This window comes from Trematomus bernacchii, unplaced genomic scaffold, assembly GCF_902827165.1.
Source record: "Trematomus bernacchii unplaced genomic scaffold, fTreBer1.1, whole genome shotgun sequence".
NCBI classification, from domain to species: domain Eukaryota; kingdom Metazoa; phylum Chordata; class Actinopteri; order Perciformes; family Nototheniidae; genus Trematomus; species Trematomus bernacchii.
In genome coordinates, this window is record NW_022987727.1 from 4,478,112 (window position 1) to 4,505,535 (window position 27,424).

At 42.7% G+C, this 27,424-nt stretch overlaps 2 protein-coding genes across 7 annotated transcripts in view; one reads left to right on the forward strand and one right to left on the reverse strand.

The window, feature by feature from the left end:
• Nucleotides 1-1,819, forward strand: part of samd11 (sterile alpha motif domain containing 11) — a 47,249-nt gene extending 45,430 nt beyond the window's left edge. For all 6 annotated transcript variants that reach the window (XM_034145415.1, XM_034145416.1, XM_034145418.1 and 3 more), the window contains one exon: nucleotides 183-1,819. In XM_034145415.1, coding sequence (XP_034001306.1) covers nucleotides 183-461 — 279 coding nt within the window. In that variant the 3' untranslated portion in view covers nucleotides 462-1,819. The remainder of the gene's footprint in view (nucleotides 1-182) is intronic.
• Nucleotides 1,820-2,684: 865 nt separating this feature from the next.
• noc2l (NOC2-like nucleolar associated transcriptional repressor) lies at nucleotides 2,685-26,997 on the reverse strand. Its single transcript, XM_034144853.1, has 18 exons — nucleotides 26,919-26,997; nucleotides 26,385-26,513; nucleotides 25,882-26,062; nucleotides 25,549-25,801; nucleotides 25,209-25,299; nucleotides 25,041-25,119; nucleotides 24,658-24,768; nucleotides 24,428-24,541; nucleotides 22,543-22,731; nucleotides 21,933-22,072; nucleotides 17,684-17,795; nucleotides 15,372-15,485; nucleotides 13,094-13,195; nucleotides 12,606-12,749; nucleotides 6,566-6,679; nucleotides 6,221-6,323; nucleotides 4,296-4,397; nucleotides 2,685-3,001 (listed from the first exon to the last, which is right to left on the reverse strand). The coding sequence occupies exons 1-18, from the start codon at nucleotides 26,936-26,938 to the stop codon at nucleotides 2,883-2,885; spliced, it is 2,217 nt and encodes a 738-aa protein (XP_034000744.1). The 5' UTR covers nucleotides 26,939-26,997; the 3' UTR covers nucleotides 2,685-2,882.
• Nucleotides 26,998-27,424: the final 427 nt, after the last annotated feature.

A 27,424-nucleotide genomic window follows, 5' to 3' on the forward strand; every position in this document is an offset into this window, starting at 1 on the left:
GTTTGAATGTGTGTTTCTGTGTATAGGCCTAAGACTAACTGATAGCATAGCTGATTCCTGTAAACCAGCCCACCCCCAAAGGCTGCTGCCTCTCTCTCTCTCTCCGTTTAAAATAAAGTAAACAGCATTAGTCCATCCCATAATACCCAACAGGCAGCACTGACAGTCTCTCCTCTCCTCAGGTGGCGCGGCGTGTTGGCAGGCTTTTCTACATGACTGGATTTCCGCTGGCTTTCCCATTTCCGCCTTCTGCTGCACTGCGCCCCCCTGAACGTGATCGGGACCCTATTACAACGCCATCTGACACGCCCCTACCTCTCTCTTTGTCCCTGCCCTGCAGACCCACCTCCACCAGCAGCAGCTCTTCTCCATATCGTGGCCCCACCCCAGGGTGCTCTTCACCCAAGCAGGAAAATGGCTCCGTGGTCATGGGGAGATACGAGGCCAAAACTCCTTCGTAGGAGAGGACATGCAGGGGAGGGGAGGGGAGACCTGCCTCGGAGAGATCTCTGCCAGACCCCCCCACCTTGGGACCTTTATGCTGAACTTGAGGGGGCAATATTGGACTGGAATAACAGACATTTTAAGCGTATCCGACAAACCAATCAGCCTCTGAGCTCCTCTGCGGTGGCTGTAGCCGAGCAGAATCCAAACAAACTGGGTTGGAAGGGAGACACATGAAGCGACAGAGGGACAGAGGGAAAGGAGACAGCTGGTCACAGACAGCCTGCCAAAAAAAAGGAGCGAAGCTCTGCCACAAATGCGACATTCTTGCAAGTCAGACAGTCAGACGCTGGAGGAAACTCTTCCTTCCTTCCTGGGCTGGAGGAAGCTCTTGTCTTTCTCACCACAAGCCCTATAGAACCCAGGAATTAAAAAGAGATGCCGTTCCCCTTTTTTCCTCTCCCTCCTTCCCTCCTCCTGTTTCCTGAGGCAGCGTGGAGCAGTCTTTTTAGAGGCTGGAGTTAAAGCATACGCTGAGCAGCACTCCACCAGCTCCCTCTTATCACTGCAACTATGCATTCCTCTGTCCCGATACCAAAGATGACCGGATGTGTGGAATTGAAACCATGTTTCACAACGTGTCTGCTTCTTTCTGCATTAATGGTCTCAGAGAAAGACTGGTCCAACAGGGAAGTGCTAGGCCAGCGCCTCTCACCATGGCCTGTGTTCCAGGTGACACAGCTGTCATTTACTGACGAACAAAGGCTTAAACATTTTGGTGAAATGGAGAAGCCTCAATGGCGACTTGCGTCATTGAATGCTCGTGTTGACTACTGTGGGAGGTAGGATAAACATGCAAAATTGTACAGAATCATGCTTAAAGATGAAAATATCCTGAAGGTTACATACGTGGTACTTTTACTTTTTGTTAAATGTAGTTGCACGAAAAAGGTTTTCTTTACTAAAGAAAAATGTGACTTGCTGAACTTTGGTACTTTTGTTCATACTCTTGTTTTGCCATTTCTAAAAGTGTAATATTAAAATATGTTCCAATCTCAAATGCTACTTCAGCATATAAATATGAGGAAAAAAAATATTTATAGGACTTTTGATGTAGTAGATAAAGCAGATTATAATATGTATTATAATTAGCCCTTAAGATGGATCCCAAAGATACTTTTACTTTGTTTTCTCTTGGTTGCAGGGAAGACAAAGGCACAAAGCTCTTAATGCAAATGTTTTGAATTTGTTGTTTTTTTAATTTCTACGCAAGCAATGAATTAAAAAAAATGGTCTCTAGATTTCCCTTCAAAAGTTTTGTCTTCATTCTATTTTTCTATTCACCACACAGGTGAAATAAATCCTACAGAAATTCTCCTTTCTCTCGTGTTTGTGTGCTCCAACGTATGTACGCCTTTTGCTCCTCAGGTGTTTGTGGTTCTTCTGTAAAAACGTGCTGGAGGGAGTATGTGGTCTCCTGATGTGTGTGTGAATGGGGAGGGGGGGGGTACAGTTCAGGTCAACACCAGCTGTCAGAGTGTGAGGTTCAGCCGCAGGCCAAGGCCTCCCTTGCCTGTGGGGATAAACCTGACCCTCCGTATCCACACACACACAGGGCCATAACCAGCCCCCACTCTCACTTACCATCCACCTTCAAAGAGTTTACACCGAAGCAGCACACTCTGCTGGGACTTCCCCTCGCTTTAGGCTGGGCCCCTGCACCACAAGGTTCTGTATTCACTGAAAACTACAGAGGCAAAGTGATGACAAAAAAAATATTCTCAAATCTCCACTGAGGTTTAGACCCAAACAAAACAACTGCTCTGCCCTTTATTGGGCCACCAGTGAATGCATGCAATAATTGTTCACCAAACAAAGACCAGTATCACCGTAATTTAGTGAAGTAGAGAAAGGAAAAGGGGAGAAGATGGAGTGGTGAAGCCGTGTCTGAGCATGTGAACACAGAGACAGAAGACAGTGGTCTGGGTGGGGGGTGGGAGAGGATTTGGCACAGAAACAGACCAGCCTGTGTTGCTGCTCCACCACCTGGGCAGAGAGTCTTGGCACACCATCAGACGCCACCCTGCCAGGCTGGCACAGCGCTGCTGCCTCAGGGCTCAACACCGCCTCTCTGAACCCCCCCCCCCCCCCCCCCCCGGCCGGCCTGGCCTCCCAGAGCCTGAGGCTGCGTACAGGTGTGCACTTGTGCATCTACATGCTTCAAAAATTATTAATAATCATTGACAAATGAAATCAGGGTTCTTTAATTTTGTTTTCAGAATTTCAATGCTTGATAACATTACATCATGAACATGTTTCTACTGTACAGGTGAAGTAATAGAACATATAAAAGCAAGGAAAATAGCAAAAAGTGTCCAATATCTTTCTGAGTATATAAGGTTGATAATGTAGATGACGAGTGTGTGCATCCATGCACCTCAGTCATCGTCAGAGAGCTGCAGGTCCTCCACCACATCCTCATCTCCCTCGGCCAGCTTTGTCAGAGCGGCAGCGGTCAGGGGCTCGGGGGCCGTGGTGGCCAATTCCTCATCGTCATCTGGAACACAAACGGCAAGCACTTTAACTTCAGACACGGGGATGTGAGAGACTGGCAGGTATCAAGAGGAACATTTTTGATCACCTGTGCATTCATTACTTTTAAGAGATAATGTACATACAACCATTTCCCTGTGTTGCCATTTATCATTTGTTGATGTACCAGACACCCTATAGGGCAGGAGGAGTTTTATCTGACAAATGAATTACCATTTATTTATTTATTATCTGCCAGGGTACCAGCAGGTGCTTATAACCATTGAATTCAATCATCTTAGAAAATATGTGATGTTTTAATAAACTTTGGGTACAATTAACCATTAACATAAGTAATATGTTAAGAAATTGCTGAGTTTTCATCAATGTTAGTTAATGTAAAGTTGGTTGGATGACCTACTCTAGTATAGTATATATATATTTTTTAACAACAGTACAATGACTTTGTAAATAATTTACTATATTTGTGATGAATGCTATACTATGTTTCAGGAAAAATAAGATATTTATTAAACCAACATTTGTTTTAATTAAAGGGTTATGGATTTTTACTTGACATACAACCTTTTTATAACATAATAATGTATTATTGACAAACTATCATATAACTATTTAACTTTTTTTGACATTCTAATGCATGATTTTTTTTCAAAATACAATACTATGACTTTTTGGATATACTATAGTATGACTTTCTTTCAATATATTAATGTATAACTATAAGGATTTATAATTTATTCTACAATGACCTTTTAACGACAAACAAATTAATTACTTCTTTAGGAATATTTGCACATATTCTGACCATGACTTTTGTTCACCCTACTAAACCATAACTTTTTTTAAATGACATAATATACTTGACTTTTTACTTTAAGGCATTCATTAATAAGAATGAATATGTGCATCTTAAACTGAAAATCTAATCACAACAATATGATTCAGTTGAAACTGTATTTCCCTATTCATGTCCTGATTTGCCCTCAGATGTCGTCCGTAGTTTATTTTAGCTGTAGGAGCCCTGATCGGCTAATCATAAATTAACAATCATCAAATTATTATAATGCTCCATAAATGTTTAGCATTTATGAAGCATTATAATAAAAACCATTATAAAAACTTGGTTTCCTTTTATATAATCTGCCAGTCTGTTTAGTAATGACTTTATATAAATGCTCTGATGGTGTACATCAAAACAGTCTCTTCTGAATACTGAGTGAAGAAATACACAGCCAAAAACCCCTTTCAAAACGTTGTCAACTACAAATGTGTGCTACCATGATTAATACTGTACCAACCTGAGTCTCCGCCCTCCTCGTCATCGCTCATGTCATAGAGACCTTGAACATCATCGTCATCGTCATCATCATCATCATCTGACCCACGGCGGTCTTTTTTCCCTGCAGAAAGACAGTGAAAAACATTACATTTAATTTTGTCTGCCGTTGCTTTCTTCAGACATTCCTAAGTTAGCGTTGGTTCATCGCTGACGTCTGAGGACTTCGGAGACACCTATATGTGGGCCAGGCATCAGAGGCAGCTGGAAGTGTCTATTTCCTCCTGAGATGGAACTGAGAGTCGATTACAGACGCCGCTGCCGCTGCACAAACACCCATGACAGTTTACTGCCGGCAATTTCAGACATCTTGTGCTCAAGGCCTAAATATAGCAAATGGAGATAGCAGGCAGGTTCCACGGCTACGAGGATGATGATGTGTGTGTGTGCGCCAGAGAGAGAAGTTTGGAAGTTTGGATGAATTTGTGTTGTGGTATACACAGAGTGCAGTATATGTATATGTGTGTGTGTGTGTGTGTGTGTTGTCTAGCCAAAGGGACAACTGGGGTCCACAGGCTTTGAAGTTGAGGTGTGATGAGAGGCTGGGGGCGTGGAGGAGAGGGAAGCAAAACAGAGCTACTTCCTCTGTCTGTTACACTGCAGCACACACATCAAACACACACATACACGTTCACGCATGCACAACCACACACACTTAAACAAACACAGATAAACAACGTCTAAAAGCATCAGGTACTCCCCTTCCTGTCTAATTTAAGTTTACAACAATACTCTCACTCTCCCACTTTTCGTTGTTCACATGGTGCTAGCAGAGTTCAGTAGTACCTTGGAGGTCGCCCCCAAATGACCTGGAAGATTGATTAGCCCCACTGACACCACACGCACACACACACACACACACACACACAAACACAGATCAATCTAAATCATCAGCCCCCTCCTCTCAAACTTCCCCTCTTTCCGGGTGTGTGTGAGACCACAAAGAGCTTTGGTGAGCGGCTCAAAAGCTTTTGGCTATTTGGGACTAGACGACAAGGTGGTGGGTGTGCGTTTATCATCGAGATGTGCGTGTCTTTGTGTGCGCATGTGTTGCGAGGACATGCGGGGGCAGCTGGTCGAAGCCCACAGAGCCAGAAAGAGGGAGCGAGAGAGCTAGAATGAAAGAGGAAGAGAGAGAGAGGGGAGCGGCCACCTCTGGCTGTTCCACTGGGCTGGTTTGAATTAGAAACCCCCGCTGGGATCCAAGCCTGTACTTCCTGTCGAGGGGTTTCAGCTCGTGTGAGGAGGGGTGGAGGAAAGACGAACGAAAGGGAGGGAGGGAGGGAGGGAGGGGTGGACAGAGTGAGAGGCGGAGGCCCGTCGTTTGCCGGCAGCTGCCCGTCCGTTTGTTGGGACTCTCCCTACAATGAAGTCCAGATGTAAAAAAAAAAATCCCCCCCCCTTCCTCCTACTCCTTTCCTCTTTGACCTTGCGGAGGGCTTTATTCAGCTGGAAGCGTGTCCGAGTGTAAAGCTGTAAGAGCGAGGTTGCAGATGTCTGTGACCTGTGGACGACCCCTAGAGGACGAGACACACTAAAGAAAGATCAGGCTCATGCAGAGCGAGAAATACTATCTGATGAGCAGAGATTTTCTCCTGAGTTTAATTTGAAATTGAATTTCCAGCTCCTCAGAAACTGTCTCTGTGGATGTTTCAAAAACTCAGAGCCTGGTGGTAACTGCTCTGCAGGTGATCGGCTTCATGCAGCCAAATCTTTAATATAGTGGCCAGAATGGAAGATAACAGCCTAGAAATCAGATTGAACTGTCATCACCTCTTCAACTTTGCTTTTGCAGTGCAGAACGCCAGGCTGTGACAAAACACAGCCCTCTAGAGGCCAACACATGCCTGTTTCAATATGAGTTAGTGTATGTGAGAATCAGCTTGCCTCTGATTTTGAGTTTTCCGTCATCCTCCTCTGCATCGCTGTCCTCCACCTTCTTGTCCTCAGTCTTTTTGCGTTTGATCTCTGGAAGCTCCAGATCCTCCATCTTTAAACAACACAAAACAGCAGGGTAAACACACAATACTGATTTCATTGTGTTAATGAAGTTGACCATTAATAATTGTTCTGCCAGTCAAATGTTCCACAACATTGCATGACTGTTTCATGATTTATGTAACAGATCTCTCTTGTGGGTAACCGTGAGTTTCATAATAAAAAAAGACAGAAGTGATTCATGGTGACTGAGTGGGATAAGCACATTTTGGTATGTTTTGGTTGGAAAGTTACCCTGTCTTTGCCGGAGATCTCCAGCTGGATCTCCTTCACCCTCAGCTTCTTCCACTGGGTGTAGTACTTGGTGAGGGGAGTCCCCTCCTCCTTCATCTGCTTCTCCCAAGCCGCCTGACAGAGGACATGATTATTACAATTGTGTGGAAGAATGTGTATACAGGTGTGGGCGCGTTTATTAAACCAGATTAATATCCAAGGTGCAAGTTATTTTTGTGTGTGCCATTGCAGTTTCTGAAAGGGATCCGACTTCATGTGGCTTTCCACCTAAATAAATTGACTGGGAGAAAGAGATGGACAGAGCAGACAGAGTCAGAAGATGTGGAAAAGACGGATTGAAGGTGCCTGAAAGCAGATCTTCTCCAGGCCCCAAAGGTCTGTGTGGACGATATTGATTAGGCTCAATCACATTACCCGACCAACAAATCCAATAGAGCAAACAGACTGCGGCCTACAGCCCCCGCTAGCTTAACACATTTACAACAATTTGCCATGTGGCTATTAAGATGGATAATAAAATAATAGTCAGGATAAGAAAATAAAACTAGAAAAACGATACTTCTGAATTCAGCCCAGACTCAGACAAACAAAACAAAGCATCACATACAGGCAGCGGAGAAAGACGAGACGTCTGAGTGCGACCTGGACGAGGCAGGGCATCGTTAATTAGGCTAGCTCTCAGTTTGGGTGACATGTCAGCGGGGGGCTGGTGGCCGGAGGGGGGCCGTGGCCTTTTCCCAGCAGCAGCGAGGCTGTCCCCTCTCATCCGCCCGCAGTGACACCTACCGCTGCCACGATGCCAGAGAGTGGATGCCATGGCGACAGCCTCCGCTGAGCAGAGCGCCGGGGAGACAGGAGCTGGCGCGGTGCCGTGCTGTCTGTCTGTTGTACTTAGTTAACACACGCACACACACACTCCCATGTGTCTACACACACACATTTTCTCATCAGGTAAATTACACAAAGACCATCCTCTTTAATTTAATCCTTAAACGCTCTTAAATATGAATCAGCAGTTACATGTCAAGGCTCTCAGCAGCAGCGAAGCCACATAAAAGCGTGTTTGTGTGGACAGGTAGCGTAGAGAGAGTAGGTCAACACAGAAAACGCACTAATGGCTGCTCATTAAGGCAGAGGCGCCTCTGGTTCAAAAGCCCATAAGAGCTTCCAATAACCACTGGGTCATTCTTAACCGGGCTCAGAGTTTATTCAGGGAAGTGGCCTCCATTAGCCGCCGTAACTGAAGGGTCGTCCGCTAGGACTGCAGCCTCTTGATCAACTGGACAAGAGCCCAAAACAGAAGTTTACAGTGAAAGTTATCCTTTGGGTGCAACTGAAACGCACTGCTCCATCTTTCTTGCTTTGTAAAAACATTCACATAACTAAGAGTGAATGTCGAGCTGAGTGCAGCAGGAAAGTGAAGCAGGTAACACCAATCTAAATCATGGAACAAAAAATTACACATAGTATTTCCTTAAAACAAGTGTTATATGTAGACAAACTTGATTAAGCATGTCAAGAAAATTGAGCTGGTTAATTGTTGACTGTCGTTGATTATCTTAAACATCAATCCTCCTACCACAGCAGCAGACAACATGTCCCAAAAAGCTGGCAAAGTCAGCAGTCACTTCCTCGTTAGGTCGGATTCATTATCATTAGTGAGGATTTATAGGCACTGTTGTAAAGTAACTAAGTACATTTACTCGAGTACTGTACTTAAAGGTGGGGTATGTAATTTATTTCAGAAACACTTTTTGTTATGTTCCATGGAATGCTCTTAACATCCCGATAGCAATGAATATATTAAATGCTTTGACAATAAATACATAACAAAATGTCATCTGTGGAAGCCGTAGCACTGTAAAAAGCACAACCAATCATTTATAACTGGATGGCCTACCTGCCTGTCAGCCTTCCATCTGTGCACAAACTTATCTCGTGCCCTCATTGGTCATGTGCACATTCGTGTGTGTTGGAGGAGGGGCTCTGTAAGGAAGTGGCAGATTTTTTCCGGTTGTGTATTTTCAAATTCTAGCACACTCGAGCTGGTTTCTCCAAAATTACCTACCCTACCTTTAAGTAAAATGTTAAAAGACTTGCACTTTACTTACTTTTACTGACTTAGTACATCTACCCCCCTACATTTCATAGGTCAATCGTGTACTTTTACTCCACTACATTTATTTTATATATTTACCTTGCACATTTGGATTAATGATATGAAATATAATCAACACTTACATAAGACTTTAGTTAAACCTGGAGTAACATTCACAAGCTACCCTGCCGCATAGAAAGTCATTAAAACTAGCTGCACCTTTACCAGCTTTGATAACACTTTAATGCATCATTATAATTAAAACATTTGATATATATTATTCTGAAATGGGCCAATCTGCATATATATATATATATATATATATATATATATATATATGTATATTTAGATGGTCATATTTTTACTTGTGTAACATTTTGATTGCAGGACTTTTACTTGAGACAGAGTATTCCTACACTCTGGTACCTCTACTTTCTGAATACTTCATCCCTCTCTGCTTATAGGCCAACGTACTGCTCTCCTCAACTTCCAATTAGCTATAACTGTATAGATGGATACAAGTTTCATGGTATATAAATGTTGAGTAAACTAAACAACTACAAGCAGCAGCATTTTTATTCCACTGTACAGTATTTAATTCCGTTTTTATTTGATCTTACGTTCATTTAGTTTTCTTATTTCTGCATTAACCTGCACATTGGTCACTTGCAGAAACTATCTACATTATTTGTCTTTCTTCTGCATTTTGTGTTGTTGATATCTTATGTACGTATAATAGGGATGTTAAGATTCACCTATTCGCATCGGTGCACCGGCATAAACGTTCAAAATGCGAGTGCACCGGTTGAAAGAGTGCACATCGGCTACAGTTTGGGTTGAACTCGCGATGCTTCGATTGTAGCGTCTTTGCATCAGAAAAAAAACGATTCATTCATATAATATCCCCTCATCCTGTCAGCACTCAGCAGAGATGATCTTTGATGTTTGCTTCGCCACTACAGAGGCCGAGAGTCTCAGTATTCAACAAACATGGAAGTCGAGGAGAAAGAGAAACACAGCGCACCGAAAAATACCTACAAATCAAACGTTTGGCAACACTTCAGATTTTTCAAGAAAGACGGACAACTTGAAAAATCGCTCGCAAATTGTAAACGATGCCGTGCCGCTTTAAAGTACACAAGTAGGCTAGTACGACGTGGGGTCTGCGTCTGAAAAGAAAAACCTGAAAGTAAGATATATGAGTTAAATCACTCATGCCCCTTTCACACCAACGCAACTCCGGTTCAAGCTCCGTGCTAGAGCTTTTCTGGTTCAGAACCGGTTCTTCGGTTTAGCGCCGGCTCTTTTCACACCGCTCAGAGCCGGACTGGTGCTGCCGCTGCTGCGTCATGACGTCACAGTTTACGTCGCTGAGTTTCTCCCCAACGCCGGAGCTCACCTCACAACAACAACGGGCCGGGGACTGCGTTGCTTTTAATCATACGAAGCCAGATTAAATTAAATAACGACTTCTCCAACCTTATACTTTTCTCCAGAGTGCCGTGGTTCATTGTTTATTAATGTGTTTCAGCTGCATTTACCGACCGCTGCAGTGCTGGCCGGCTGCTCTTCAACGGGAGTGTATTCTCCCGTTAGCTCCGGGTTAGCTCACACGGCTCTAAAGTATTCACTGTCTGACTGTCACACAAGCAGCTGATACATATCCCCAGTTCCCCTTAAGTGAATGTGTGTCAGTCTGAATTGACGCTGTTTGGCATCACAACGCTGTTATGAAAGTTTCTCTGGTATAACATGGGTGATGTTAGCATAGCAACCGAAGCTAAACTGACTACTTGCTAAGCAGTTTTCTACAGGCACTTTTTACCGACGTATTTTTCATTATGATTCTACTTGTGATAGTCGGACATGACAACCTGTGCAGCCCATGTATTGATTCCATCCGATAGCTGCTATAATACAAAACAAAACGTCTGCCTGCTCTCCACAATGATCAATAACAGCGAACGGATGGTCAAAGTAAGGTACAAATAAACAGAATCACACGAAGCCTGGTTAGTGTTGCCTGACTTTATAAAGCGTGTTTTTTTTAACAAGTGTGTGGTTGCGTTCTAGTCACTTTGCTCAGCACTACTGCTTGTTACAACTTTTATTTGCCGTACTCGCCTTAAGTGTTAGCTCAGGTTAATCTCGCCCCCCTCCGACGTAAGCGTGACGTATGCGGTTCTTGCTTCTAGACGGACAACTTTTTGGTGCTCGAAACGAACCGGATTCCGGAGCTATGACGCTGCGGTGTGAACAGGAAAACCCGGTGCTTTTCAAGCACCAGCACCGAACCGGCCCTGAAACACCGTTGGTGTGAAAGGGGTATCAGTGAGGTGTTCCGTCAGTGAGAGTGGTGTTTAGTATACAGCAGACTGTGACTGCCAATAATAGTTTAAATGTCTTCCTTACAATTGTAAGCAGTTATGAAATACCTGTTTAAACCACACCACTGCTTTCTGCTCACTGGTGAGTTAGCCTATGCATGAGTGTCAAGCACATCAGTCTGGCAGTTGTATGGGCATTGCTCTATGGTAGTTGTTATTTGCACATTGTTAATCATGGGCAATGCATCCTTAAATTGTTTAACTGTGAGGTGTTATAAAATGGTACTTTACTCTGCAGACAGAGAACACTACTACACTTGTGAAAAGGCCTGTTTGTGAAAGGTCCAAGTGTTTGTTTTTTTAAGGTAAAAAAGAAACAGCATGATGGGATGCGCAGTACTAGTAGAGAGAACCAAATATGTAAAGCACTTTTTTGTTAATGTTTGATTTGCTGCATAAGGAATAAAACAAAATCCTCTGTCGTACCATATTGAATTGTATCATTATTTTGCATTGTGTTGAATCGCCTCGTATCGCCCCGAATCGCATAATGTTGAATGAAATCGTATCGAACTGTATCGCAACAGGGGTGAATCGTATCGTATCGTATCGCATCGTCTGTTGCTTCAAATGTATCGTTAATGTATCGTAGGCAACGTATCGAGATGTGCATCGCATCGGCCTCAGTGATGGAGATGCACATCCCTAATGTATAAGGCATTGTTGGAGGACCCTGGGACTTCAATTTTGAATTGCCAAAACTACATTGTAGCTATTAAGCATATTACAATAAAGCCTTTAAATATTTTCTAAATGTTTCTTTGCACATGTCGGAAATTGTTAATTGAAAGAGTGTATTTGAATGTTTCCTCTACAGCTTTTAAGAAAAACTGTAAACCTAACCCTCTAACCCTCAATACAGTCTGAGGTGAAGAAGTGTGTTACCTAATACCAACAGATATAAAAAAGAAAACGTCCAGAGTACCTGGAAGTTTAAACAAGTGTAATGAAGATGCTCTTTGAAGAGAAAAATAGAATGGTCCAAAACACTTTTCTGGCAATAAAAAGCCTTTAATCAGATGGCCGCTTCATGGGGAGGACACCATGAAAGAACACTTGTTGTCTTCAATATTAAAAAGCCATCTGATAAAGGCTTTTAAAACTTGTTTTCTTAAATATTGAGCCAACAATACTCAATTAAGAAAGACTGCAACTTTTGATAATAACACCTGATTAGCATCTTTGGATATCTATAACTGAGTGAACTGGTTTGTTTTTGTAACCTTTTAGTTTAACTGGCCAGCGATAGAACCAGGTAAGGTGACAGAAGTTTGTACGTCAGCTATGTGTTTATAACTCCTTATTATAATTACTTTTATTAAGGGTCTATAATTGTGTTTTGATGGAAGAGCACATGTTTGCATTTAAAACTGATGTAACAAAAATCTAAAGGTCCACAAAAACATAATATTAGGAGAGAGAAACTGACAATAAATAGAAGCAAATGAAAGAGGTAAAATGAGGACTCTGGAGAGGCAGCCTCTGAAATCAGGACATTCATCCGGACCTCCATCATTGAGTCTTCACATACACACACACACACACGTGCACTCACCACAGCGGTGGCATCGGCCACTCCGAAGGCGGCCTTCTGTCTCCGCGCTGTGATGTAGCTGCTGTTCTCCTGTACCTTTTCCAGCAGCTGGCGCACTGGCTTGCAGTAATTGGCCACTTTGCATTCCTTCAGGAACGCTTTCAGCTGTAGGGGACATGGAGGGGGAGTATGAGAAAGGAGGAACCCATGTAAAAAAAAATTCATCCAGTTTTCCCATACGGTTTGTTCAGTCACAGCTGAGGAGGGTTTGTGGTCGTTTCCCCTGAGGGGGGCCGATGAAGCCTGGCAGATCCTGAATCACCTATTCAGACAGGTTTTTAACTCGGGAAATGATGTTCAGAGCCACTGCTTCCTTATTAGTTCAGACTGAATCAATGTCATTGTGTAACACCTCTCTGTGTGTGTGTGTGTGTGTGTGTGTGTGTGTGTGTGTGTGTGTGTGTATAAAGACATTTCCTCTCACAAACTCAGTTTGCAGGTTGAGTTACCTGAATGGCTGTGGGCAGGGCGATCTCTGGGAAGCCGATGGAAGTGGCCTGAGTGTGGAAGTACTCCAGTATCAGGTCATACAGCTGGTCAATCAAGCCGTCCTAAAATTCAACAGAACATCAAGATGAACAAACATTATCATACTTTAGAAAGGAGAGATCAGAGGCCTGTACTACGAAGCTGGATTTTCGCTTAGCCGGCTAACTTCAGGGAAATCTCGGGCTTTCCGGTCCTACGACGCTGGTTCTCTTTTTAGCGGGCTAGATTTCCATGGTAACTTATGCTGAGCGGCAAACCTGCTCCGGAGCAGGTTAGGTGGCAGGCTAAGAGATCAACTCAGTGAAAGCACCGCCTGCTGACCAATCAGAGCTCCGTGTGCGGAGTTTAAAGCGATCAATTCATATTACAGGATAGAGGAAATATAGAAAAACTGCCGTTGCAGGAAAGACGACCGGCCAAAATCAACTGACTGTGTGAACGTGAAAATTAATAGAATATCCCCTCCCATCTTCAGAGCAATCTGACTATTATAATATTAGCGTTAAGAAAGCTTACTTAAATATCTGCCACGACATAAGTAACCGGATCAGAGTAACATTAAGTACAGTCCGCGGCACTGTGAGTGCAGACGTCGATGTGTCCCATTATCATTCATATCATATCACATCATAATGTATCATATATTTCCTTATTTGAGTCAGCTTCTTGAGCCGTATCTGGCCGTGCAACACTCACAGTGTCACATACTGTATGCAGAAGTATTATTTTAAGCAACACATTAAGTTGATGAAACACTCGAGTCAAATTCTCCTAATTAAAGTCAGATCCACTCGTGTCTTGGACGGGGCAGTGATTTCATAAACCTGTTAATGTACGCATTCAAACACTTTTTCTTTTACCAGCTGTATTTACCTTGCAGGTGCAGCTATGTGGCTTTTATCCTGGATAAAGTGTTTAAGTCATGGATGTTTAAAGTTTAACTTCTTCATATTTGACAAATATTAAAGTTCACTTTTCATTCAGGAAGTATGACGCTGCGCTGTCAGTACGCTTGTCCATGTTTGAGATTGGTCGAATGCTCCAAATACCACCCCTTTCATGTGAACGCGCACCTAACTAGATAGGACACGGCTGGCTTGAGCGATCCACTTGATAACCAGCGTCGTAGTACAGTTTAGCGAGAGCGCGTATGTTTTGGATTGGGCCAACCGGCTAACTCAAACATATCCAGGTTAGGTTGAACCAGCTTCGTAGTACAGGCCTCAGGTGTCCGACAGAATAAACAAAGACAATTGCCATAGGAATGGATTATCAAGCTAAATGTAGCCTAGCTGCCAATCATCACCTGAATTTGGTCACCTCAGACGTATAGAAAGAATTGCTTCACCAATTACTCTGCAGATCATGCATGAGGACATAACATGCCTACTCAACATCCTAGACACGATCAGGGGATACAACTTGCAATATATAAACTTATATTCAGGTGTTGTCTGCTCTTACTTTAATTATACTGCTAAATTACAATACACATTTTTTTTTTTTCAAATTTAGAAAAATCTAACACTCTTCCATTGAACAAATCGAACTGAAGATAAAAGGCACCAATCAAATAAGTAGTATTACATTTTACAGTGCAGTTTTCTTGTACATTTCTTAAAACAAACTCAAAAACTCCCTAAGTGCAATATCACAGTCCATCACAATGTTTTTATTGTGCATGTTGACTATAAAGACACAATAGATGCCACAGCCCTAATCTGCAGTATTAGACAAGAAGTGGGTTGGGACGACAAATGAAAGACTTTCTAGCATATGTTGACTAATGAGTGTTCAGGTTTAGACGGCTCAGTTCCTGTTAAATCGGGTCCGCTGGGAGTCTACGAGGCAGGAGTTTGTGGCAGCTGCCCAGGTGAAAACAGCCCTAGCGAGCGGAGTGCAGGGGATAATCCCAGAGGGCCGTGCTGCAATCCTCTTGGCTGCAGGCTGAGCGTGGCGACAGAGGGCCAGTTTTAGAGCCCTGACAAGGAGCTTTCAGTGCTGCCCTCAATCCCCTTATGTACAGACGCAGGCTAACACGCAGGGCAAGGTAGCATAGTGAAATGACATTAACTAAGACTTGAACCACTCAACTGATCAGCTGCTACACCATCTTGTTAAAAAATATATCAAAAGTATCAACAAAAACAGGTGCACACAACAAGCAGTGTCACACAAAATGGTCAACCTAACTCTAAATATCTGCCCTTTCAAGCGGGGGGTCACAATAAAACGTACCTTATAGGCTTTCTCCATGAGGTTGACTTTGCTTAGCTTCAGGATGACTGCAAAGTTGATGGGCTTCTTGCTCATTCGCGCTGGTTTCTTGTTGAAGTCCACCTGTTGGACGATCTATAAAAAAAAAAGAGGCAATGTTGAACTTTGAAAAAACAGCTCAGAAACGCTGCGTTTAAAGTGGTACTTCAGTGTAATGGATACCATCTTCAGAGATCAGAATAGTGCATGGACACAGAATCCAAGTGCAAAATATGTGATCTGAAAACCTGGGTTTATTTTGTGATAGTATTCATTATTAGTCTCCTATGGTTTGTATTTGTAAAATAAAGTGTTTTAGATGACTCATCAACCTGTTGTCCCAAATATCAAATCATGACAAATCCCATACTGAAGGAATGTATACAAATAAAACCTTTTACTTCACAAGTAACCCCACTGGCATAAGCATTAGCTATTCTTCCTAGGGTCCAAACACTCATATCCATATACACACAAAACAGCTCATCTCATTGAATTAACAATCATGTATGGATGAGAAAATGATCATCCTTTCAACCTTTGCAAAGTCAAACAGAACATTTTAAATCAAGCAGTTCCACAACAATAGAACACTTTTTTCATAGAAATAATGATTAAATCATAATTAACATTAATCCTTGTCTGAATAACCTTAAATTGCATATTTATCCAGCGTGTTCTTTCACGCATTCAATCCTTGAAAATAGAGTATTAAATACAAATCTTTCCACAACCCTAAAGCTGATGGCCTACAAAAGATAAAAAATAAGTAAGTTATAAACCATGAAACTAATAATTATTTGTATTGTAACTTTAATATTGCTACTGTTTCTGTGTCTGAAATTAGCTTTCATATACATTCAGTAAATATACTTTTTTCTTCCACTTCACCTAACTTTTTCACAAGTTCACCATTAGGAACCCATGTTCCCTGCCAAAGGCACAATAACATTAAACCAGCTGTATGTCAATACTGTCCTTCAATTATGATAATTATCATTGAACACAGTTAATTTTACATACTGCAGTGTTTCTGAGATGACACATTTCTGTGAAAGTACATTCTAGCCAACGTGTGGGCTATTTGTCTACAAGCTTTAGCTTTCACATCTGCCCACAATGCGCTAGTGTGTATCTGTTTTGTATTTGTGTATCAAGCTATTTCTGCCTCTACGTATCTTTGAGCTTCTCTCTGTGTGTGTGTGTGTGTGTGTGTGTGTGTGTGTGTGTGTGTGTGTCTGTGTGTGTGTGTGTGGTCGTTACTGTGCGAAGCAGAGCAATGCTCCTGGCCGGTGCTGTCTGTACAAACATAGGATGTGGTGGCGGTCTGCGGGGGAGCCAGGGGGAAGTGGGAAAGCATGGGCCAACCCTGGTGCATGCACATACACACACAGCTAGTGAAGCAGGAAGCTCCAAATCCTACACCCCCCTCGGAGATGCGAGAACACACACAGGCACACTGGAGGAAGGGGCTGCTTCTGCTGCTCTAATTAAAACAGTAGCAGCGTACCTCAGCCTGCCTATAACAGTGCCTTAATAAAGGGAACAGTAAAGAAGAAAAAAACACAGGAAATATCGTGCGTCACAAATAAACACGGTTTGCTGCTGGGGGGTTAGGGGAGGGGGCTTCGACTGTGTACGGGGAAAGGAGGTAGAGAGTGGGCTATAGGCAGAGAGGATGTGGTCTGCACAGCGTGTTAGGACCAGAGTGCAAACCACAACCAAACCTTTATCACTTTGGTCAAACTGCTGCATGCACACGCACACGCACACACGCACACACACACACTGACCAATCCCAGCATGCCGGGCTAGTTGCTGGCGCCAGCACACCGCTCTCCTCCGGCACACCACAACAACACCGGCCCACAGCATGCATAAACACTTGCACACAAACGACACGCAGACCGCACAATCACGTGCTTAACACCTGACCCAGAGTAAAAGTTGTCAGTTGGTGAACCGTGATTGGTCTGATAACAGAGGTGTCTCTCAAACATACACAGTGCTATCTTTCGATGTGTTTCCTCCTGAGCTCCTTCAGTTGTGGCCGTTGAGACCAGAATGCATTTCATACGCCACTGATGTTTTCCACAGCAAACCACCGACGGAACATTTCATCACATCTACCTTTTCATTATTTCCATGTGTGACAAAGACAACCAACTGACTGTTTATTCTGCATTGTTCAAAAACTTTAAGTTCAGTGAACTGGTGAAAAACATTTAAACTGCTGGAAAACATAAAGCAAGCTGCACTGATCCGGTCAGATCCACATGAATGTGATATCTTACCTCCAGGATGAAAGGCAGCACCGGTACAAATGTGTTGGTGCTGCCGGACAGCAGGGTGAGGGCTTTGCAGCAGTGCATCCTCAGGGGGTAATATCTGGATGTCGGCACTAGTCTGTGCAGAGGAAGAAAACATTGGTCAATGTCTCCACCTGCTGTTGGCTGAATGTACAGTGAAAATGGTGGCTTCTCACAAGTGAAATACGGTTGTGCTGCATTTTACGTAACAATTTAGGAGGTAACCAATTAGTCAAGATATTAGACTTGATGATGAAACCTAATCTTTTTTGGATTTACATGTAACGATAGCTTAAACTAGTTACAGCTCTGTCAGGTAGTGTGTATATATATATATATATATATATATATATATATATATATATATATATATATATATATATATAAACATTTTAAATGTACTGTGCAAACTTTCTTTTTTGGCAACAAAGAGTGCTGGAGGCAAGGCATTTCAAAGTCCAACAGTAAACAAACAACTAACATATATTCTTATTAAATATATTTTAAGGGCTGGGTGAGCCGGGGCATCGCATTTGATTGTAGAATTTTACTTTTTAATGTATACAACTATAAACTAAAACAGATGTTACCCTAAGTCCTTTCTACTGCTTTAAGTACTATACGGCTGAATATTGAAGCACCACTGCAGTCCTCTGTGCATCATTTATCACTTTTTCATTGAATTCTGTCACAAACAGTTTGGTCACAGCAGGAGACTCTTTGTTCTCACTTCCTTACTGTTCATTTGCTGCTGTGAGTTTAATGTTGGTGTCTGAAGCTGCAGTTGATATTAAGTGTAATTCAGAAGAAAACTAAAAGCAGGTTTTAGTTGCGGCATTTTACTTCAGGTACTGGTGAGCCAATGAAAACAATTCAGTATCACCGCCTCCATGACTTTAAGGTTCATCACATGTCAAAACACTGCAAATATTTATTTGGTTGTGAGGTCTTAAAGTGCTTATCACATTAAAAAAAATGGCTGAATAACCAGGTATTTCTAAAAAGTATGGGTGTTCTAAATCAGCAGCTGCTTTTTAAAACTAGAGCTATTTATGAGAAATGATTTGTTTATTTGCCGCTATCACTTGTCTGAAAATAATGTAACTTAATGTGTGGACCCAAACATGTGACAAAATAACAAAGTGATTAAAAGAAAAATCAATTATGAATATAAGCTGCAGCCATTGTTTGCATGGCTGCAGCAAATGGCTAACTGCTACATTTTGAAGATTATAGTGCATTAATCACGCAGAGCAATATTACAACCTGAGAGAATCTCTGCTTTTTCCACATTTGTATTGATCATTGTCTAACACAGGTGTCTCAGACTCCAGGCCCGCGGGCCAGACGGGGCCCGCGAGACAGTTTCTCATGGCCCCGTTGTTGATATCATGTAATAGTGTTAATCTGGCCCGCGCGTTTACGTTTGCGCTTTTAGATTTTATTTTTTGATTGCCCCTCCCCCCTCCAAGGGAACTCCGCCACACGTCAATCAAATGCGCGCAGCAGAATCTATCGCAGAGTGATCCAAAAGTGACACAGAGTGGAAGGAAAATATATCGCCCAGTCATGTCTTCATCAAAACTTTCAGGGAAAAGAAAAGTCGATGATGACCACAGAAAATGTCAGGAGAAGTGGGAGACTGAATATTTTTTTGTCGAGTACAGGGGAAACGCAACGTGCCTTATATGCACAGAAAAAATCTCTGTATACAAGGAGTATAACGTCAAACGTCACTACTCAACTAAACATGCAGAGTATGCAAAATACCTGGGAGACGAGAGAGAGAAAAGAGTCACAGAGCTAAAAAAATGTCTATGGAAGCAACAAAAACTCTTCAAGAAAGGAAGCAATGAGGCTGATTTAGCAGTCGAAGCTAGCTATGTGCTGAGTGAGATGATTGCTAAGGCGGGAAAGCCATTTACGGAAGGCGAGTTTGTAAAAAAGTGCATGTTGCAGGCTGCAAGTATAGTCTGTCCGGAAAAGAAGGGTCAGTTTAACAACATCAGCCTGTCAGCTAACACAGTGGCAGAGCGCATTTCTGACTTATCAAGTGGCATATATGATCAGCTGTGCGACAAAGCCAAACTTTTCCGTGCATACTCTGTGGCTCTTGATGAGAGCACGGACATCACTGACACCGCTCAGCTCGCAATGTATGTCCGTGGTGTTGATGACAAGTTTGAAGTGACAGAGGAGTTGCTTATGGTGCATTTCCACCACACGGTCGGCCTCGGCCACGCTCGGTACTGCTTGGCCGCGTTGGGCCTTAACAGGGCCGGCTCACTTCATGCTGCGCTTCCATTACAGTTTAGGAACTGGGGTAGTTACTATAGTAACGCAGTGTAGGCGGAGCCGTGACATCATCTTCAATGAGAACCCCAGAAAAACAACACAGCCGTTAGCTGTTAGCACTCAGAGCTCACAGCTCCTCATATATGTTCAGAAACTAGACAAAAGTTAAACAAGTACAAACCACAGACTGCCTGTGTCATGGTGAATACAGTCGCTGCTTTATTTATGTCTGTATAGGCCGTTGTTGTGAGTGTGGACGGTCGGAGCATATATTGAGTTAGCTTAGCCAATCTCCATCTAGAAAACAAGCATTTTAAAAGGTTTTTCGCCTGCCGTCTGTCTGCAAACTTGTCAAAGCATTAATTCATGGTTTTTACTAACCGGTATCAGTATGTTGTTACTTCGGCATCATTTTGAAACGTGTATTACAATTAAATCACGGTCAAATATGTTCATCTTGTTGTAGTTGTAGCCTCCTTGCCAGCGATTCTCTCTCTAGTTTAGCATACTCAGCCCGACTCAGCCCTGTTTGTTGGCCCCGATAGAACCACAATTTTGTCGGGCCAGAAAAGAGGTGAAAAAGTGGCCCCGGCCGTAACTAGGCCTAGTGGAAGCGCAACCAAAAACGGGCACGGCACGACACGGCACGCTTAAACCGCGCCATGGTGGAAATGCGCCATTACAGTGAAACCAATGCATGGCCAGACCACCGCTCAGGAGATATTCCAGCAACTGTGTGATGCCATTGCGGATATCGGTCTGCCATGGAAGAGGTTTGTTGGAATTACGACCGACGGAGCGCCATCAATGACAGGGAGGAAAAATGGGACGTGCTTTTTTGGAGGAAATTGAGTCAGAATATGAGGATGTGCTCTACTTCACAGAGGTATATTGGCTCAGCAGGGGAAACGTCCTGAAGAGGTTTTTTGAGTTGAGAACAGAACTGAAAGTATTCATGCTGGAGAAGGGTGGGATGGCTGTTCCCGAGCTGAGTGATCCCAAATGGCTCATGGACTTAGCTTTTCTTGTTGACATCACGCAGGAGCTGAATGCACTGAATAAGAAGTTGCAGGGCCAGGGCCAGCTTGTCAGTGCAGCATATGACAATGTCAAAGCATTCTCTACAAAACTGGTGTTATGGAAAGCCCAGCTCCCTCAGAAAAACCTCTGCCATTTCCCAGCATGCAAGGCTCTCATGGACAGGGGCACAGCATTCAGTGGTGAGAAGTATGTTGATGCCATTGTGGAGCTACAGGAGGAATTTGATCAGCGGTTTGCAGACTTCAAGACACACAGAGCCACTTTCCAAATGTTTGCAGACCCCTTCTCCTTTGATGTGGAAAATGCCCCTGGTGTGCTTCAAATGGAGCTCATTGACCTGCAGTGCAATTCTGAGCTCAAAGCCAAGTTCAGGGAAGTGAATGGGAAAGCAGACAAGCTTGGACAGTTCATGAGAGAATTGCCCCCCTCCTTCCCTGAGCTTTCCAGGATGTTCAAGCGGACCATGTGCCTTTTTGGGAGCACATATATGTGTGAACAGCTCTTCTCCACCATGAACTTCAATAAGTCAAAGTACAGGTCCAGACTTACTGATGAACATCTTCAAACCATACTGAGGGTTTAAACTGCTTCCTCCCTCAAACCAAATGTGGCTCAGCTGTGAGAGGAAGCGCTGTCAGGTCTCTACCAGCAAGGAGTAGGCAAGAGCAACTGTAAATAGTTATGTTGTGAAGAACCGTTCATGTTAAGAAGATGTTGAAGAACTGTTAATGTTGTATTTTTGAATACATTTTTTGTGGAATACTTGAAGCGGCCCAGACTTGCCCTGACTCTACGTCCAGCGGCCCCCAGGTAAATGGAGTCTGAGACCCCTGGTCTAACATGGACATGAACGTTTAAAACTATATTAAAATATAAAAGTGCATATAGATATACTCACTTCACGGTGCCAATTATGACTTGGCAGAGTGGATAGATGAGAGGCTGGAGTACATCACTGGGGTGCAAGGTGCTGAGGACTCGACACCAGAGGGACAGACAGTGGATGTACTGCCAGTTATACACCGACTGGTACGTTTCCTACAGAACACAGGGACAATCAGATTTGTATTATAGTAGCTAAACAGTGAATCTCCATTTGAACTGAACCCTGAGTGTCTCTCTGTTGAGATGTGTTGTGCATGAACAGGCTCAGTAACAGAAGGGTCAGCAGTTCAAGTCCTGATAGGATAAAATACAAAGGGTGGACTGGTAGCTTGAAAGGTGCCAGTTCACCTCCTTCGGACTGCCCAGGTGTTCTTGAGCAAGTCAACAAACCCCCAACTGCTCCATGGGGCTGAACCATTGGCAGCCTCTTTGCTCAGACACCTCTCCATTAATGCATGAGAATAGATCCCGTTTGTGCATGTGTTTATTTAAGGCCTATGTGTGTTAGTAACGCCAGAGTAAAAAACGGAATTCATATAATAAAGTATGTCTTAATATTGATCTTATTCTTAAAATATGTCTGAGCAGACAATCTCCCAGTGCACACACAGACACAAATGTACCTTTTTCTTCATGGTCATGGCGTTTCTGAGATGGATGGCCAGCTGTCGGATGTAGATGAAGGCGTGCTGGTAAGTGGCCTGTGTGTCCAGCGAGTACATCTCTGTGAGAGTTCGCTGCATGAAGTTGATCATGGGCAGCACATTGGGAGAGGTGAACTTACAGTTTTGTACATAGGAGATGTACATTTGCTGCAAAAAAGAAAGAAAAACGTAAGAGATACAAATATAAAGGCTCAGTCACTGGTACATTTTTATATACAAAGCCATGTTAGGGAAACTTCCATCCTACATCTGCTCCCTGATCTCACGGCGAATTGTAAGTGGCTACTGCCTGAGATCGCATGCTGTGGTTTTATTAAATGTGCCAACTGCTAGGACTGTCTAAGGGAAGATAGCATTTAGATGTGCAGCTCCACTGTCCTGGAACAGTCTGCAATTGAAATGGAAACTGAGCAATCTGGTGCCACTAAATGTTTTTAAAGCTCGGTTGGATGCTACTCAATCGGAAGCTGTTGGTACCTGTTCATGTGGATAGTTATGTAAATTGTAATCCCTGTAATGATGCTGTATGATGTCCTTTTTGTTGTTCTGTTTATGTTTTTATGTTTCATGTGGAACCTACTTGAGCAGAGGCCTGTACTACGAAGCCGGATTTTCGCTTAGCCGGCTGACTTCAGGGAAAACTCGGGCTTTCCGGTCCTACGACGCTGGTTCTCTTTTTAGCGGGCTAGATCTCCATGGTAACTTATGCTGAGCGGCTAACCTCCTCGGGAGGAGGTTAGGTGGCAGGCTAAGAGATCAACTCAGTGAAAGCACCGCCTGCTGACCAATCAGAGCTCCGTGTGCGGAGTTTAAAGCTATCAAGTCATATTACAGGATAGAGGAAATACAGAAAAACTGCCGTTGCAGGAAAGACGGCCGGCAAAAATCAACTGACTGTGTGAACGTGAAAATTAAATAGAATATCCCCTCCCATCTTCACAGCAATCTGACTATTATAACATTAGCGTTAAAAAAGCTTACTTAAATATCTGCCACAACATAAGTAACCGGATCAGAGTAACATTAAGCACAGTCCGCGGCAGTGTGAGTGCAGACGTTGATGTGTCCCATTATCATTCATATCATATCACATCATAATGTATCATATATTTCCTTATTTGAGTCAGCTTCTTGAGCCGTATCTGGCCGTGCAACACTCACAGTGTCACATACTGTATGCAGAAGTATTATTTTAAGCAAAAGTCAGATCCACTCGTGTCTTGGACGGGGCAGTGATATCATAAACCTGTTAATGTACGCATTCAAACGCTTTTTCTTTTACCAGCTGTATTCACCTTGCAGGTGCAGCTATGTGGCTTTTATCCTGGATAAAGTGTTTAAGTCATGGATGTTTAAAGTTTAACTTCTTCATATTTGACAAATATTAAAGTTCACTTTTCATTCAGGAAGTATGACGCTGCGCTGTCAGTACGCTTGTCCATGTTTGTGATTGGTCGAATGCTCCAAATACCACCCCTTTCATGTGAACGCGCACCTAACTAGATAGGACACGGCTGGCTTGAGCGATCCACTTGATAACCAGCGTCGTAGTACAGTTTAGCGAGAGCGCGTATGTTTTGGATTGGGCCAACCGGCTAACTCAAACATATCCAGGTTAGGAAAATCCGGCTTCGTAGTACAGGCCTCAGGTCTCCCTTGAAAAAGAGATCAATGATCTCAATGGGATACACCTGGATAAATAAAGGTTTGAAATGAAATGAAATAAAATCTTTTGACACACCTGATTTTTTTAATATAAATACTCTCTGCAGGTCACTGTTGCCTTGACGTCCAGGTTAACTGTGCACCCTTTTATCCCTGTATCACTCTGAATTAGGCTCACCTTGAGAATAGGGTTGAGATATGTGTCCTGTTTATGTCTGCAGATTTTGTTGAGGGCCAGGAAGGCGAGAACCCGACTCGTCTCCTCCCCTGTGCTCCACTGCTTCATCAGTTGCTGCACACAAAAACATGGGATGGATTAAAAGCTCAAAATTACATCAGAAACTAAATAAATTCAGCATTCATTTAATGCAGACACTTCACAACATCTTATGATAACTACTGACTTACCTTAACCAGATGACGACATTGTTTAGGGAGACAAAGGTAATAAGGTGCGAGCTGGTTGGCATGCCGCAGGACAGCGCTGATCACTGTGGCCTCCGTCAGGCAGGATAACAGCTACAAGTGGAGAAAGGAACAAAAGAGAGGAAAACGGAGATCAATACAGGCGCGTTTTCAGGATGCAGAAGGACAAGAAGGAGAACTTATCACGGCGTGTGCATCTCTGTTATAAATGTACTGTTCCGTGTCAAAGAAAATACACATTTCTCTGCACTTTATCTAGTGTATGTTTTCACGTCTACCTCACCTGTTAACAAGAGGCAGAACTCAAAGATCGAAAAAGCACAGACAGACATGCGAGAGACGCTTGAAGAGACAGAAAAACAAACCTGAACTACTCCACTGAGATACATCTTGATGTCAACCTGATTCTTCTGCCACTTTGGACTAGATGATGGAAGCACTAGCCTGAGAACAAAACAGAAGTCAGGAGTGAAACGTCTTTCCACAGCTTCATAAAGACTTTAAACAGAAGGCAATTTTGATCCAATTCATACTTTTTCTGGTCTTTTTCTGGCTTCAGGTTGAGCATCCTCTGCAGGGCCACGTAAACATCTCTGATACAGAAGATGACCAGGGAGTTGAACACTGTAGACAGTACAGGTAAAGAGATATTTATGTTGATATATATCGAAAGCTGTCATCGAAATGTATTGTATCTGGTGTGTTCTAAAGTTAAATCGAAATTCTGCCAAATCTTGACAGTTTTTTCTGCATATATTTTTTGTATATTAGAATATATTATTATAATAACAATTTATCATCGTAGTGATGATGCTATACCTTTTCCATAGGATAGTAACAGTTTAAATACAAATATCCAACATGGTACCCTACCTGAACTGTCGGCCACTTTGTACCGACACTGCGCCCCTCCCTCGCCCTTTGTAGTAGCCACGGCGGCCTTAAAGGCCTGGGTGACTTCTCTGAAGAGTCGAGGTGTGGGTTCCTTCTTCATAGCATCTTTCCACTCTTCAACCATTTTGTCTGTGACTTTGATAATCTCCACTCCCTTCTTGGATTTCTTTGAAGCCTTTGAGCCCTCTGCACCCCCTTCGTCGTCGTCGTCTTCATCATCAGAGTCGTCCTCCTAAAGGCAAAACACCACAGTATGAAGTAATTTCACAAGAGAACTCAGCATAAACTAAGACACACCAGCAGCTGGCCTACCTCAAGTTCGGACGGCAATTTGTGATATTTTTTCTCGTCCTCATCCTCAGAGCTGTCTGTGTCATCAAAGTTTAGCAGTTTTTGGTCGTTTGCTTGCAGAAACTTGTAGAACTCTGGATCTTTGTTCTTTAACCTGGACAGCTGCTCCTTGTGCTGACTGGCCTTACCTTTCTTATCATCTCTATAGAGAAAAAAAAGCACAACAAACGTGTGATGTTGAGATCAAGGTTTCGCTGGGACTAGGGGGTAGAAAGTAAGGAAGGCAGGGAATTGCCTCCTTCCTGCTTTAGTGTTAAAATAATCCATGCCATAGATTGGTAATAAATTATAACTCCATAATTATATAGCAGTTAAACAAGTGCCTAATACATTACACATGAAAGTAAGACATAAATAGTAAGATAAATTAACTAAAATAGGTGCACTTTATTCAATATAATATTTCACATGTTACTATCACTATCAAAATGATACAATTTATGAAGCCATCGCAAAGCACTCACGTCTCAAAGGCTGCAGATTTCTTCTTATCGAGACCATTCTGTTTTTTTGTCTCATCTTCAGAGTCATCTTCTCCTGCAGAATCTAAAGCTGTCAGCAGGAACTCGTCCATGCTGAGGTCCTCCAACTTCCTACAAAGAAGGACACCAGTTTAACAAAGTTAGTAGGGCAACATGTGGGGGGACATATGTGTTACATGTTCTATCTACAGTATACAGCGTCCATTCAAACGTTTGCTTTTCAGCAGACAGCTTAACTTTCTTTAATACAAATAAAGTTGTTATTTTAAACAAAGAGAAAGGACCGTAGAGCCTTACGTTTGAGTCAAGCTAGCGGTAGCTGCTTCCAAGCTCTCATAACACTAAGCTAGCGTTAAGCTAGGATAGTTTCGGACACAATGTTAGCTAAAAACGAGTCTTAAGACCCACACAAATACAACGACTGGATTGACAACACTATATTTTGTAAAAACGACACATATTTGCCGTTATAACTCGTATAATACAACACATATTATAGAACATTTGTCCACAAACCTTTTCTGTTTGGCTGCCATGCTGGATCCTAAAAACGTGATGCGTGAGACTCTCAAACCTCATTACCCACAACTCCCCACTGCAAAACGAAGAGGTTGGTTTTATGGTTCATGATGCTCAATAGACTACAGCAGGATACTTCCATCAATATATGAAACAAAACGCCGTGTAAGTTATTATAATGAGACACTTGTTCGAATAATGCCTTAGTAAACCCCCACATGACTGCAGTATCGAAACATATTGAGAAACGTTTTCAAACGAATGACCAGGTAACTCTAATGTAATTATTATAATGTTTATCATTATTTGCAATACAACATCATTACTTCACAAAAATCTATTAGATATACACAGATTATTGCTAGTTTGAGGTGCTCAGTCATTATGTTTTATTGTAATGACTACCAGGACCTCTTTTTTAATCAAAAGGCTAATCGAACCTGAAATAATAAAAAAACAGTCGGCGGTCACGACAACCTCGATATTTCACTGTCAAAACTGCA